The sequence below is a fragment of the Mesoplodon densirostris genome, chromosome 12, assembly GCF_025265405.1.
Source record: "Mesoplodon densirostris isolate mMesDen1 chromosome 12, mMesDen1 primary haplotype, whole genome shotgun sequence".
In the NCBI taxonomy this organism is placed as follows: Eukaryota; Metazoa; Chordata; class Mammalia; order Artiodactyla; family Ziphiidae; genus Mesoplodon; species Mesoplodon densirostris.
The window spans coordinates 4,238,278-4,254,820 of record NC_082672.1 but is presented as its reverse complement, the minus strand read 5'-3'; the positions used below and the strand labels follow the sequence as shown (position 1 = coordinate 4,254,820).

The 16,543-nt window shown below is 39.5% G+C and overlaps 1 protein-coding gene across 1 annotated transcript; it reads right to left on the bottom strand.

The window, feature by feature from the left end:
* Positions 1-500: 500 nt before the first annotated feature.
* Positions 501-15,984, bottom strand: C12H6orf118 (chromosome 12 C6orf118 homolog). The gene is given in 8 exon segments (XM_060115383.1): positions 501-551; positions 2,507-2,560; positions 4,779-4,960; positions 8,128-8,186; positions 10,981-11,105; positions 13,488-13,547; positions 14,409-14,531; positions 15,331-15,984. Coding segments are annotated over 8 exon segments (1,224 nt in total). The 5' UTR covers positions 15,901-15,984.
* Positions 15,985-16,543: the final 559 nt, after the last annotated feature.

The window sequence follows — 16,543 nt, the reverse complement described above, 5'->3', positions numbered from 1 at the left end:
AAGGTTGTCATGAAGATCACAATCACCTAAGACATGTGCAGTGCAAAGCACCATGCTAGTTTTGTAACGGCGATAGAACACTGTATCATTTCATTAAATGGATATTTATTCAATGACTACTACATTTTATTAAATGCTTATACATAAACTTGCATTGGCAAATAAGAAATAAGTTTAATCTGTATTGCAGCAGTGCTGAATTTCCTATTCCTATCCAACAATTGAAAGTATTTTTTCCTGGAGAAAGTTATTGAATGGAAGCAGAAAATACTCTAAGAACTACTATTTTTATGAATATGTATACAAAGTAAAACTAATCACATGAATACATGTACTTATTTCAATATCTTGAGTAGGATACATATACCACATTAATTTTATTGGAGATTAAAACTGACAAAATGAAATGTATCTTCATTAATTTATACCGCTGCAAACATCCACACTATGTAGATGGTGGCTGTGAGTTTTCCTAGGTCATTCTTCCAGTCACTTAAGAGTTATCTGTCTGTTTTAATTTTACAAATTCATTAATAAATTCCCAAAGGTTCCTTCAAATACAAAACAAATGAGTACAATGGGTTAGAAAACAGTACATTAAGCATAAAAGAAAATTTTAAAATAAACATCTATTTAGGACACATTTACTCAGAAACTTAGAGTAAAACTTTGCAACCCTCCACTTTCTTTCAAAGGATATTTGTAGTAGACTTTTGGCCTTGAATGTAGCAAAGTTTCTCTCTCTACATATGGGCACAGTCCCCTGCAACATTTTCCAGGCTAAGTAGGGTGTGGCAGCAGAGGTAGATTTACCTTGACGATAATGATGTTTAAACGTCAGGTCAGTTCATTCTCACTGCCAAGACTATGGAAGGAATCTTCCCTCTTTTGTATTTATACTTCTATATTCTTTTCCTTTGAGGATAATACAAGGCCTCACAGAACCTGGAACTACCTGTGTGGCTCAGTCAACACCCATCCTAACACCTTTTCTCCTCTCTCTACCATGTAAACTGGCAAGTGGAATGGTTCTATTTTCTGACTCCTTTGCAGCTAAGGGTGGCCATGGGATGTGGTGCTGGCCAGTGAGATATGGTGGAAGCCCCTGGGAAGGGCTTTCCTTCCTAAATACAACAGAATAAGCTCATAATGAAAAGCTCTTTTCCACCTGTCCTGCACTTTCCCCTTTCTTCCCACATGGGACATGGACCCAGTGCCTGAAGACAGCCACGCTGAAGCCCTAAGGAGGAAAACCATCCTCAAGGAAAGCAGGGAAGGAAGAGAGAAGAACCCTGGTTCCTTGATGATTTCATTGAACCTATGCCACCAACAACTAAACGTCTTTTTACTTGTTGATACAATAAGCTCTTTCCATATTTAAACCATCAGTGGTTTTCCCAGACTTTCCAAATCCTGAGATTTAAACTATGGTACCAAGTCAAATGAAAATTAACTCTATAAAATCTAAACGTATGTAACAGATAATACAAATCAGCATTTTATTTTTAAATTAAAATTTTCAGAATCATACATGTATAGGTTGTTTCAAAGATTTAGTATCACTAAAAGCCATATAATTTGAGAAAAGAAAGCCACTCAGAGCCACACCCCTCCCCACCTTCCTGATCCCTGTCCATAAGGATTCACCCACAACTCTTCAGCTTTGTCCAAAGAATTTATTTCTAGATTGCTGAATAATATACACAGTGGAGCTTGAAATCTTGGACTAAGCATTCTTAAGCACTGGAAAGGATGTGTGGCATGCATGTGTGAAGTTAACATTCAGGAATGCAAACACTTCAAAAGTACTGTCCAGTGTAATCTAGTTGTTAATGGACGGTCTTGATAGTTTCAACAACAGATTATTATGACAGTTCCTTTACCAGGGCATCAATACTCACTGTTGCTCCCCCTCACTCAGCTTGCTCTTCCCCATGATCTGCTTCATGTGGTTTTCAGTAAACTACCAAGAATTAGAAATCATTTGGTTATGTATAATGCATGATACTGCTCACTGGTAATGGCGGTGATGTCGATTACATCCAAATGCATTACCACTTCTAGAATCAGGCATAGCATACTACTTCATACTGTATATAATACATATGTAATCAAGGCAGCACTACCATCTATGAAACAACAAATTGTTGCCATGCATTTCGGAGGGATATCCTGGAAAGTCATTAAGGGAGCCAGTTCATTACATTCCTTGTCACCAAATAAACTTATTATAATTAATTTTTATGTGCAGAAGGGTTAGAGAAATGGTCAATTCTGATTGACACATTCAACTATTAAAAAAAGAATGCTTTTCTTTTCATTAATACATTAGCTTACACCTGTCCAGTTTTAAGCTAATGTCAGCATAGCGAGATATTCCTGGCATGAGAGAAAGTTATCATTTAGAAAGATTATGCATATACTTTCATATTTGGTTTATGACATAGTACGAGAAGGCACTAGGGGGAATACTTTTATTGAAAAACATAGATTCGCACAAACTTACTTGTATTTTCTTCTTTAAAATTTTATTTGCTGTTTCCAACTTTATAGTTTCAGTCTGAAGGAAAAACAGTTTGAAAAGAAAGATACTTAGTTAAGAATATTTGTTAAATATTTTTCCCCATTTATGGAACAAAAAGTATTATGTGAATGCTGTTATTCTAATTTCAAAAGTATTCAACAGCACACCACTTAAAAACAATGAATAAACAAAGCATGACTTGAAGGACATTTATTAAGACAGAAAGATCCTGGCCCTCTGGGTCAAAAACTAGAGAAGGTGGAAGCTGATGTTGCAAAAAACTGGAGAAGCTTACGGAAGTTCCAGAGTAGAAGAGTTACTCATTTTTCAGAGCTAATAATGGAATTTTTAAGATAGCCAGATATAATATAAAAATACAAACATCAATAAGTCACATAATATCAGTGTTAACTGATTATAAACTGTAATGTTAAGAAAAAAATTTTGAGTTGCCATTCACAATAGTAACAGATACCAAAAAGTCACAAGAACAAAAGTAACAGAAAATATTTAAGACCAATGCATTAAAATAAACAAATACAAAATGATCCTAGATGGAGTGCTCATATTGTAAAGCTGTCACTTCTTCCCGAATGAATTTCTAATTCATTAGAAGCACAATAAAAATACCAAGAGTATTATTACTGAAACTGAAAAATTAGTTAATACTGTAAATGACAATATCCAAGATAATTGTGAACAAAATAATGATGAAGAAAGGATATCTGCTCTTCCAGATATCCACCATATTGAAAAAGATTCGCAATTGCATCATGAGGCTGGATAATGTATAATCAAGAAGTTGGGCTGACTTTAAATCCTAATTCTACTACTTGATGCTGTGAGCTTAATCAAGTTACTTAGTATACCTGTGCCTTGGTTTCCCTATCTGAAAAAGAGGGTTAATAACAGCATCTATCTCTTAGGGTTGTTGGGAATTAAATGAAATAGTATTTTTGTATTGTTTACAGCAATATATGTGCATTGTAAATCCGTGATATATTTAGTTATTTTTTCTTCTGGTTAGAAATAACATTTCGAATCCAGATCCAGATATCAGTTACTTAATAGGATAATAAACACAATTCTATTGTACCCTCCAGTATTTGAATTAAGGAGCCAAATATAAATAATAAATATTTAAAGTATTATAAATTACTGATATGGAATCATTATAGGGAATCTTCTATTTCCTAGGTTCAATCCATTTAAAAGGGGTCTTAATTATGAAAGAAAAGTTTACATGATTTTGCATTATAACATGCTCACAATACATAAAGCTACAACTTGTTTTCACTGTTTAAAAATTCAACTATAAATTAGTGTTTCTTCTCAAGTCAGTTTTAGTTTAAAAAATAAGGGGCAGACTCTAAATGAAAACACAGAAGGAAATCTGAACAGATTATTTTAAAATAGAGAGAGAGAAATCAAAACAAGTTTAGACCACCACCACCTTCCTATACAGTTTATAATTTGACTTAAAAAGAAAAAAAGGTAGTACTGGGAAAATATAGGTAACTCTATAACCAGGAGAAAAAGAACATTCAAACATCACTTATAAATTCTCTAAGTAGAAGTTGTATTGAGTCAGATTCTGCACAAATAAAAATTAGGTCATAACATTAAAATTTTGGGCATCATAGCATTTCAAAACATAGATCATAATTTATATTTTATTGTTTATCAAGAAAATGGTTAGCAACAATTGACAAAGTCTAATATAGTAGACCCTCAGTGGCAGTAACTAATCCTATCTTCCAGCATAATTGTACAACTTGTATGGAGTCTATGTGGCTCCATAGTAAGTATAAGGACTTTGGGGCCCAGAAGAATTAAAGTGAATCCCAGCTTTGCCACCTGTATTCTGTGTCAAGTTGGGCAGGTCACTCAGCCTCTCTGGGCTTCAGATTATACTACATAGTATATTTTAGACACTGAATGATGGGAGTAATTTTTATGATAAACATTTTCTATACAAAATTGTTAGGTTTTAAGAGATGTCAACTGACCTGAAAGAGATCCAATTTGACCCTTAAGAGAGCTCTACAGAATTTTTATCACCTTCATTTTTGTTGTTTTAGCTGTATCTCTTAATTATTCTAATCATTTGCTATAAGTGTTTTGAAATGAAAATATGTTTGGACCAAATGTTATGTTATTTTTTTTCCCTATTGCAAAATAAAACACGTCATGTGTTTGCCAAGGTCTTCCAGCAAAAGAACAATGTAAACATTCAAATAAACAGTTTGCATACCTCGAAGCTTTTAATCTTATTCTCGGTGATATGCAAAATTCCAGTATGAACCAAAGTTGTTTTAATTTCTCTTTCAAGAGCTTGAATTTCATCCCATTTATTAAGCACTTCACACCTCTTTTTTTCAACCTTCTCAATAAGAGTAAGGCGCTCCTCCTTCATTACATTTTTCTCAGGTGATTCTGGAATATTTTTTAAAAGCAAAGTATTCTATGTTTAATACCTTAGTCCTTATTAATAACATTATGTGTTAACAATATTATGTATGTTGCATAGAGTTATAAACTATAATGTAACTCAAACTTCAGTCACATCAATAAAAATTATCTGATCCAAGTTAAGTACATGTATTTCATTGCCTTGGTTTCTATATATTTTTCTATATTGTGAATCTTTTCCTATTAAAAATATAAACAGTAAAGGCATAGCCACTGAGATAAAAGGAAAAAATTAGCTGATCCAAGAATGGGGGGATTCTTCCTTTAATTCATTTATGTCATTGATGAGTATTTATTGAGTGCCTAACACAGTGTGGGGAAGATGCGTGGATGGATGACTTTGCCAGAGACATGTGACTAAGTTGAGACCAGGAGGATGAACAGCAGTCAGACAAGCGGGAGGGTGTGGGGAGGAGGCGGAAGGGCAGAATTTGGCACATTCAGTAAAAGGAAAGTTACACAGTAGGCTGGGGGCACTGAGGGACCGGTGAGAGACATGAAGAAATGACACTAGAAAGGAACAGCGGGCAGATCTGAAAAGGTCTTCTAACCTACGTGAAGAAATCAGTCAAAGCTTGAAGGCATCATAGCATTTCAAAACATAGATCATAAAAGACTTGAAGGCTTTTAGGCTGGGAAGAAACACTATCGACCATGGTCACTCTGTCTATGGTACCAAAAGTGAGAAAGGCAAGACTCCAATCTGGACGGCCAGTTAGGAAGCTACTGCAGTCATTCGAAATATCAGATCACGATAGAACCTGGGGCATAAAGAGAAGTGCAGAGGAACGATTTAGGAAATAGAACTGGTAGCTGCCATGATCTGGATGTAGAGGAGTAGATATCAAACTAACCCCTAGTTTTCAGCTTGGCCATAGGTGAGAACAGATGTGGTGGGAAGGGAATAATGAGCTCAGTGCAGCAGAGAGGTAAGAGAGAGCTGGGTTTGAGCCCAACTTGGCCATGGCCACTTACTACAAGCCCTGTTGACATGGTTGCAGGGAGGAGAGTGAAGACGCCTGCCAGTGGTGTTCTGACTTGAGCTGCCATGCATTTGGAGATGCCATTCACTGAAATTTCCAAGGATGTGCAAATTCAGAGAGAGAGCGAACCCAACCTTGGACTTGTTGAGTTGACACTCACGTGCCATGTCCAGTAGGCAGTGGCATATACAGATCTTAAGCCTAAAAATGTATTTTAGCAGGGAAGAGATTTAGAATCAAAGACATGTGGATTGAACCAAAAACATGCTGAGCTCCAATAAATATCAGTATTCAAAGAGTACAGAGAGGAGGTGGAGACAGAGAGTAACTCACTGCTAAGGCTGCTTTGTTTTCAAGCAGCACAGCTAGATTCTGATGAGTGGGATGTTTTAATTTTTTGAGAAAGAATGACTACTCCTTTTTGACAGGAAAAAAGGCAGAAAGAGGAATCATACCTACTTACACATAGGTGAGCAGGACCCAAGTCATTGCCGTCACTCAAACTTGCCAAATTTGGAAGAAGGGAAAAGTGGGAAGGTAAGTTTTGATACATGATGAGCTAACAGAGCAGAAACAGTCATTAAGCCTCTACACAAACTCTGAGAGATACTACAAAATAAAGTCTTTGACCCCCACCTCGATCTAACCTGAGGGTTTCACCTGAAACAATTAACTGTCAGCAAAGAAGCCAAAAGGAGTGTGACCCAACTGTTTTTCTTTTTTACCTAAAGAGGAAGACCGTGGTATCAAAATGGGGGGAATTCCACAGAAAATGTGTATGGTTGGAGAAGGCTTGTGAATGAGAAAACTTTAGAAAAAGAATAAAGGAGGAAGAATACAGGACACCAGGTTTCTTCTCAAAACCAGTCTCCAAACAGGTTAGACTTGTGAGAACAGCCTCAAAGATGCTGAGAGGAGACAAGTAATTCCAGGATGAGTTAATGTGGAACAAACCTGGAGGAAAAGTGACATTTGAGTGAATCATAAATGTAAACAGTAAAGATTAATGAGCGGCATACTTAATTGAACTTATTTTGGTTATTTAATCAAACTACAAGTTGCGTATCTAATTTTGAGATAATTTTTAATTTTGTTACTGCATAAATGTTCACAAAATGTAATTAATTTCCCGTGAACTGTGTGTTCCTGCTCACATGTAATAATGATATGAGAAGGAGCGGACAAGCAGAGCAACTCTACTGTGCCAGGCCCTGTGCTCCTGCCTCACAAGGGCCATCAGGCTGAATCCTTCTAACGACTGAGGGAAGCACTGTCATTGTCCCCAGTGAACAGGCAACAGCTGAGATGAAACCAGTTCAAATAACAGCCATGTGAGTGGGTCGCTGTGATGGGCAGGTTGATGACAGTCTGCAAGAGAGGGCACCCCAGACCTGGACAGAAACTCATTGTTGTCTGGAAAAGCTGACTCCTCTGATCCAGGAATAAAGATGTAAAGGTTGTGAAAACCAGGCTGGGCCGTCTTCCTTGCTGTTACCCTGGAAACCACAGGCCACGACCCCGCTTCCTCTGTTTCCATCTCACTTGGTTGCGCTGAAGTGTTCACTGTCCACCCCCCCTAAAATCTATTATATATTTCAAGACACTTTCTCTAAAATCAACAGTATTTAGTCCTTCAGCACTTCCTCAGGGGAGCTGACTCTCTTATTTATACCATTTGGTCAATTTTCCTAGAATCTATTCAAAATATCTTGGTCAAAGCTTGACCTAATTCTTGCTACATAAGGTCCTGAATTCATTCAATGTTCCACTAAAACCCACAAAGATCCTGGAGGAAAATGAAATGCACACAAGTCGTCTCTTGTTACAGAGAAACTCAATAACCAAAAGTGCCCAAAGCAGCAGAAACTGGGATAATGATCTTGGCCCTGACATAATCTCTTAAAGAAATCAACCGCTTCCTTGTGTCTTTAAAGTATTTCATTTAAACCACTTCAGATAAAATGAAAACTTACTGAATTTCTAAAGAACTTGATGGGGAAAAAAAGGAATAAAATGTAATAACCTCTCTGAAAAACGCTTTCAAACAACTAACAGAAGAGGCCATGAACAGTGGACCAGGTTTGAAGATTCCTCACCCGAAGGTCACAGCAAAAGTCACGTCAGAAGATCAATCACACGGTCACTCACCTGATCTCTTCTTAGTGGATTGCAGCAACATGCGTTCCAGCTCCAATTCACTTCTGAGTCTACGGTTTGGTGATAAAACATAGTGATGTATTAGAACCCTGTTTGTACCATTTTCCTTTTGTCTATTTTATTCAACAGTCCTAAAATTGAGAAATAAGAACAGATCTTCTTAGTTTCTAACCAAAAAGGTGATTTGAAGATGTATGAGAGCCTGGATCAGTCAACTTCAATAAACAAAAGAATACTTTCTTACCAAGATTGCCTAAGCCACTGGTACAGGAGCTGGTCTTACAGCATTTATTAATATTACTTGGTGACTTGAATTTTTAAGAAGCAAGGGGGTAAAGAAACTAGCATTTTACACTCTGAAGCCAATAATGAAATAATGAGTCCAATAATGGAAAAATCCTACCGATATTGGAATACATGTTGCATTTTCCCTGTTAATTATGATTGTATCCCATAGATACAATTTACAAATTCCACTATATTTAAACTAAAAATAAAACACAAGAAAATTTAAAAGGAGGAAATAAAACTTTTGTTATCTCTTTGTATCTTCTTCCTCGTTCAAAATAAACTACACTGACTATCTCTAATAGATTTAGAGAGAAAAAGGAATCAAATAAGTCTTGCATATACTGAGGGAAACCCTGTGATTTGGTTAAAAACATCAGCACCACAAATGTCTTAACACTGCCTTGTCTACAAGGGGCTTGATGGTTTAAGATTTTCGTACACATTAACTCATTTTATGACAGACTAAAAGAAATAGAAAAGTATTATGACTCCAAGTTTAAGAAATTAAGGTTAAGTGGGTTAATAATAATGGTGAAAACCTTTTAAATATGTATTTCAGAGGGCTCAGTCTCCACAAACTTTTGATGTGTTGTGTTATATGAGACTTCCCTGGTGATGCAGTGTTTAAGAATCTGCCTGCCAATGCAGGGGACACAGGTTTGATCCCTGGTCCAGGAAGATACCACATGCTGCAGAGCAACTAAGCCCATGCACCACAACTACTGAGCCCATGTGCTCTAGGGTCCACGTGCCACAACTACTGAGCCTGCATGCCATAACTACTGAAGCCCACACGCCTAGACCCCATGCTCCACAACAAGAGAAGCCACCACAATGAGAAGCCCGTGCACTGCAATGAAGAGTAGCCCCTGCTCACCACAACTAGAGAAAGCCTGCACACAGCAACGAAGACACAGTGCAGCCAAAAATAAATTAAAAAAAAAAAACTTTTAATGTGTTACAGTTCTAAATGTTACTTATGTTTCTATTTCACTGCTTTGTTTTTCTTCCTGGGGACTTCCATTACATATAAGTTGGATCTTCTTTGCCTGTCTTTTATTTCAACCACTTTTTCTCCTACTCTTTTCCTTTATTTATCACGTTTTAATTCTCTTGATTGTTTCTTGCTCTTTTCTAATGCCCTTTGTTACATTTTCATTCAAAACAATTCCTCCCTGGACATGTCCTAGTTTAGTCTTGATCTATAATATAATTTTGACTTTTTCACTGTCTTTCCTCAGTTGTCAAATCTTGTTTCATGGCCTCCTCCTTTGCTGCTGTTGATTTCTGTGTTTAGGTTTTAAATTTATGACTCAAGGTTGTTTTCATACCCTGAAATGCTCTTTTGAGAATATTTCATTTAGTTTGCAGGGCTGTGGCACAGTTTTCTTCTCCAGCTGTTTGTTGTTGTTGTCAGATGTTAGGGATTTTCATCAGCTAAATTATATGGGTCCTTATTTTCTGTTTTCTTTTTAGAGTCAGCTGTGTGGACACAGACTCTGCATTTTTATGGTTAGAGCTCCTAGTTTGTGAGATTCTTAATTCAAGAAGACACTTTTCTGTCAGAGCAAATTATACTGTTGTTTTTGTTGTTTGGGTTTTATTTTGTTTTGTTTTGTTTCCTTTTTTTTTTGAAGAGACAAAAACAGTAGCAGGAGGGGTTGTGTGCCCTTTGATTTTCTTCTCTTAAGGGGTTCTAAATTTCTCTTCCTTGCTAATTTTTCTCTTCCAAGTATGCTGATCACTTCCTTTTAACCCTCTTCTCACCCATATCATCATCTCAGAATTGTTTCCTTGCTTCCACACTTACTTTTTTGTCCCCTTTTTTTGAGTCAGTGCCCTGGTGGACCCCCCAGTAACCTGTGCAGTATTCTCACGTTGGGTGGTTCACTCTCTCTCACACAGTGCTTTTAAGACAATTTTAGGATTTCTACTAACTCTATTCTTCTCTCTGCTGCAGACTGAACTTGCTCTCACCAAGTTTTGCAGAAAGAGGGTAGATAATGTTTCACTGGCACAGAATGTTTATTTCTATTTTCAGGTATTTTGAATTTAGGACACTTTCTGTCTTTCAGTTACACTGAAGGCAGAGTCTTGATTTTTGGTTTTTGTTTCTTGTTTTGTTTGCTTGAGCATATTTTGAGTGTGTCAGATTTACTTTCATCTTTTTTTTAATTCTTTTAAAAAATTATACCCTATCAGATTGTGGTTTCACCCTGAAAGACTAATCACAGAGGTTAAAAGATTGTCTAAGTTAAAAAAATAACTAGGGCATTCTTAAAAGCTATCTTGATTTTCCAGCATACTCAGCCAACAATAAATCCTCAGGGGACAACTGAAGATGACCTGAGATTCTTCAGAAACCTCCCCAGATTTAGTAGAACATCCTAGTCACGTGTGTGACAGTTTGTGCAAGAGACCTGGCGACCAGCTTGGTGTTGATAAAGGCAGCGTGCCACACCCAACAAGGCAGGAAAAAGTGTAAATTATGCTTGTCACATGGTTTTAAGACATTGTAAAATAAGTGTAATCCCAGCATAGATCAACCCTCACTTGTCATTACGGTCCAGGGCCGTTTTGATGGCCATCATGAGCGCCCTCAGCTCCTCTCTGGCCTGGTTGACCTCTGTGGTCCTCACCCTCCTCGTCTCCAGCCCCTGGATGTGAGTCAGCAAAGTCTGGGCAGAATGAGGCCGTCACAGGTGAGACAAACACAAAGCAAGGGGGAGGATTTTCCATTTTTTTGTTACTACAATGTATTCAATATGTCTTGAGTCAAAATACAAATTCTAGTCAAAATAGGTAAATAGGGAGGACGGAAGGGAGGGAGGAATATCAGAGGAGGGATAAATAGCCACGTGAAGATCTGGGTAAGGAATATATTTTTTAGTTTTAACTTTTTATTTTCCTAAGAAATTTAGAGTGGTGGGGTTTCCTGTTGGTTTGTGTGGGGGAAGGAAAGTGCTGAATAAAGTGCTTTGAGCGCATTATTATCAGCACCACAATTGTTTCTTTCTAATTAGTGAGAAATGATATTAACTCGATGGCTATATATGGATATGAAGTGATGCTTCTCAAATGTGGTGAATCAAAGGTCTCTGCCTTCTTAAGTGATGGGCTGCCAAGTTTCCAGAAGCAGAAAGAAGAATCTAGTGCCCTGATGCCCTGGGGATTTTTTCATTCTGGTGTTTGATTGGGATATGGGCATATATGTTCCTTTGTGACTTAACCTCAAAAAGTAAAGAACAGGGTAGACCCCCAGCTGGAGCCATTGCTTATTCCTGCCAAACAAAAGCTTTTTTCTGAAGCACGAAAAGCTCAAAACAAAGAACACCATGCAAACATGTGATTTTCGATTAAGAGCTAAATTAGAACGGACTTCCTTATCAGACTGTGATTTTTTTTTTCATAGACAAAGTAAGACATTCTTCTTCCCAATTTATAAGATAGAATTTTTCAACTTTATTGAAAATGTCAAAAGTCATCCTAGCTACAGTGCTATATTCTCTTAGTTTTGTAAGTGATAACATCATTCCTGTAGTCCATCTTCCTTATTAAGCATCCACAGGTGTGGCTTAAGCCTAGAGGGAACCCCTGGAAGTTGGCACAGTGAGAGGAGGTAGCCACAGTTTATGTGGGCTGCTCGCTCTCCCCTGAGGGTAACAACTGTACATGCTTTCCAGTAATTACTAATGTAGCACCCTCTATATTCCCAAACCATTTACATCTATAGCTACTCCACGGTTTGGGACTCCAGAGAGTCCCATCTCTGCTTCCAATTTCCATGCTGTGTCTGTGTCCAAACTCCCCTCTCCCTCTAAGAACACCAGTCATTGGATTAGGACCCAACCTAACGACCGCATCTGAACTTGATTACATCTGCACAAACCTTATTTGCCAAGAGGTCACCCAGCTTCCAGGTGGACACTATTTCACCTCATTGGGAAAATGCAGAATGTGCAGTGTGGAAGGAGCTGGTGAGGCATCAGGAGACAAGGACCACACACGAACTATGGCAGCACATATTCAGTAAAGAGCAGCTTAACAACAGTGTTGGAAACTGGAGATGCTCGTGGAACATTTTCTTACTTTCATTTTGCTGTGATAACGAATTACCACAAACTTAGTGTCATAACACAAACTTATTATCTCTGTTCTGTAGGGCAGAAATCTGAGTGGCTTTTGGACTCTGCTCAGGGTCTCACTGGGCCGAAATCAAGGTGCAGGCTGGGCTGCCTTCCTTTCTGGACCTCCAGAGCACAAACTCCTTCCATGATCATTCAGGTCATTGGCAGAATCCGGTGCCTCGAGGTTGTAGGACTGAAGTTCCATTCCCTTGCAGGCCGTCAGCAGGGTCGGCTCTCAGCTCCTAGGGGCCTCTCTCTAGTCCCTGCATCTGGACCCTCCACGTCACAGCTCCCAATGGTCCTGAATTCTTCTCAGGCTTAGAATCACAGAACTCTGCCCTCCCTTTCTGCCACCTCTCCCTTCTGACTTCAGCCAGGGAAAGTTCTCTGCTTTTAAGGGCTCGTGTGATTAGACTGGGCCCACCCAGCTAATTCAAGATAATCTCCCTATTTTAAGGTCTGTAACCTGCCAACTCAGACACCTAAGTGTCAGCCTCCAGGGGGACACTGGCTGGATACACTGTAATCTGGAACTCGCAGAAAAGATTGGGGTGATGCATACAAAGCCAAGAGCCATCAGTGTAAGGGATCTCATCTACCAGCAGAGAGTGAGGAGAGAGAGAGGGCTGATTCTGAGCGAAGCAGACACGCGAGGACTGGGGTTACAGAAGGACAGACCTGCAGAGATCACGGAGAACTGGTGGCCAGAGATACTGCAGAAAACAAGAAAAGTGTGTGCCTCCCCCGCCCACCCCTCACTGTTGCCTTTACCTGGAGTGTCCTTCATGAGTATAAAGCCCATTGTCATTAAAAGTGTCAGTTGTTCTAAATTATGGAGGCACAAATGGGGCTTCTTTGATTCAGACAGGTTTCCAGTGCTCAGGAAATATGAAGAAATAGGTTCTACTTAAGACTTGCAGGATTGATTGTTACCTTACACTGTTCTGTGGGCTGGGTCTTCAGAAGTAATAACATATAGAGTTCATATTCATCCTATAGAAAGAAAAAAAGAGAAAAAAAGAAAGAAGGAAGAAAGGAAACAAGGGAGAAAGGAGAGAAGGAAGAAAGATCCATTGGAAATGTGTTATGAGATTACAGTACAATGTAATATTATTTGCATATGTAAATAAAATGGAGGCTAAGGACGCCAATTCAGATCATTTTAAAAAATGTAAGAATGTTCCTAAAATATATTAAATAGTATACACACTAAAATGTACAAAATCTCACCATCTTTAAAGCATATTTGAATATTAACCATTGATGACTTCAGGATAGAATCACAAAATACCTTGACACATGTACAACATATGACCTCCTGCCACTAGGATGCTCCATGGATTTGGGTCCTACTGACCTTCCAGAGATGGAGATGTTCTCTGGAGGGCACACCACCACACCCTGCTTTTAAGCCTTGCCTGTTTTGAGGACTTGGACAATAGCAGACTCCACAAGCAACCTAATTCCAACCCAGCTATGACATGATGGTCACTTTCACCATGAAATCACAACAAACTTATAACTCCTTAAAGATTCATATAAAATTATATATGCATAATCATAGAAGTTTCTGTGTTCCATATGTGCAGTTTATAAGAATTTATCTACAATTAGGAAGCTTTAGTATAAATATATGGGCTTCAGGAGTGAGCTAGTTGGGTGTTTATCTCACGTGACCCATTTATGACTCATGTGGCTGTAGGCACATTCCTTCAAGTCTCCGTGAATGATTTTCCTCATGTGTAGAACAGACACCATGATACTCGACAGAATTTCTGTGAGGCTTGAGCTTATGTGCACAAAAAATCATGCATGGCTCTCAATTGTTATCTGGGAAAAGCATGTTTCTCTTACCTTAATTTCTTTCAAGATATCACCAAATATCAAAGAACTATTGCAAATATCTTCAAAGACTTCTCCAAAGACCTGTAGTCTGTTGAACTCTTCAGGGTCACAGTCACATATTTTCTGGAGCTTCTGGAGGAAAAAGAGAACCAGTCCATTTCAGGATGACTTCCTTTTCCTTTCTGATTACTTTTTCAGGTTGAGGAATGAGACACCCCATGGGGCTTTCTGTCAGGGGGCACAGGTCCCGCCCCCCCAGCTTTGGGTCTCAGCAGAGCTGAGTGCCAAACCACCTGGGGCTGAGAACCTATGTTTGCCTGATTTTTCTTTATTTATTCCCTTGCATCCTGTGAATCAGGGATTCACTCTCTGCCTCTACAGTGTCCTCAAGGTCCTTCTCCTTCTATCAGTCCTCTCAGCCAAAAATCTCATCACTGTTTGGTTATTTCATATGTAGACTCTTCCCTGAATCCTCACCCTTCCCATCACTCAGTACCACTCTCAGCCCTCGGTCGTTCACAACAGCATGTCCCACGATGCCAAACTACCTTCTACAGACCACCTGGCTCCTACTCGGATTTCACCTGCATCCTCACCTCTCTCCTCGCCCTCTCTTCACATTCTTCCATAGTGAGTTAGGCAAACCTCTTCCTCAGGTGCTTCTGCTGTCCCAGGGACATTTGCTTGACTGTAGCTGCTCTGCAGCATCCATTGCTATCCATTATGAAATCACCTCCAAGGCACCACTTTCCAAACTTAACCTTCTTTGATTTCACCCTGTTACCATCTACATCACGTGGGATATTCTCATCCCTTTTCCATCCTAGCTGGGAAAGTAAGTGAGGCGTCAGAGAGCCAGCCTCCACCCACAACCTTTAGACTCCCAGGACCGGCACGGGTACCGATAGCATCGCAGAACTGCCCTCCTCACCTGCTCCAACTTCTTTTCATGGCACATCACTACCTTGCTCCCAGTGAAGTCACTCTTCAAGACATCTTGCTTTGCAAGAACTTGTTTCTGGAAACTCAAGAACTTCCTGTACTTGTCTGCTTTTGTTATGCCAGCCAAGTGTGAGCTGAGGTCCTGGAACTCGTCCCTGCCTGGGGGGCACATCGCACACTCACGGCTGGACTTCACTTCTTTGTGCTTCAGAACCTTCTTCTTGGGCCATCTTAGCTCTTCTCTCTTTGGCCGTTCAGGGGAACCTTCCTCTCTCAAACCCTTCTTTGGAATCGAATCCTCCTCCAAAGTGTGGGAACCCTGTGTCAGAGGGTTCAAATACCTGAAGAGTGGTGTGTTCTCGGCATCGTTTGGGCCCACAGCTGTGTTAATGGTAAAATAAGCTAAAGCATCTTTCATCTTCTTAATCTTCTTATCAGATGGCTTTTCTACTCCAAAGACGTTTGCCTCCTTGAGCCTGTTGGCATTGGGCCAGTGATACAGGATTGTCTCCAGAGGCCTGTAGAGCTTGCTGGGGTTCAGGTGTCCGGAGGTGTACATGTAGACATCATCTCTGTGGTCTTTCTGGAGTTTGTTCAGAAGTGTCCTTAGATTGCACAGAGTCTTAATACCTGGTGTCTCACAGTGTTTCCACCTTAGGTAAACTGGTCAGGAAAGACAAGAAGAGTATTAAATACCACTCTAGCTCCACAAAGAGGCTGTAAGAGGGCTGTGTGCATTGGCTGAGCCAGCATATACCTCTCCCAGAGCAGGAGCCCACACATACAGAGAGGAGAGAGTACAGGCCAGCCTGACTGCAGACGAAGGGTGAACCAGGGCACGTGATGGGCAATTGCCATCAGAAAGCCCAGGACCAGCAAAGCCAGGAAGGAGGAAAAGGGGATTTTGATCCAGCAGGGAATTTCTTACTCTCTTAGCAAAGGCTGTAGAAGAAAAATCTAAAGGTATGATCATAATTCTTAATGACGCTTAAAGACAGCTATGCTAGGGAATAAATAAAGGTGTCTTTCTTTCTCCCTTAAAACTAAACATCACAGGAGTCCCTGAGCAAAACGATCCATGACTGATGAGGCGTTCACACATCCCCCGCCCCATGTAGGAAGATAATGAGCCACAGAGGGAACCCTGTGGCTGTGTTGACAGGGGCCCCAGCTCCCCACACAAAGGGTCCCGGAGGTAGGCG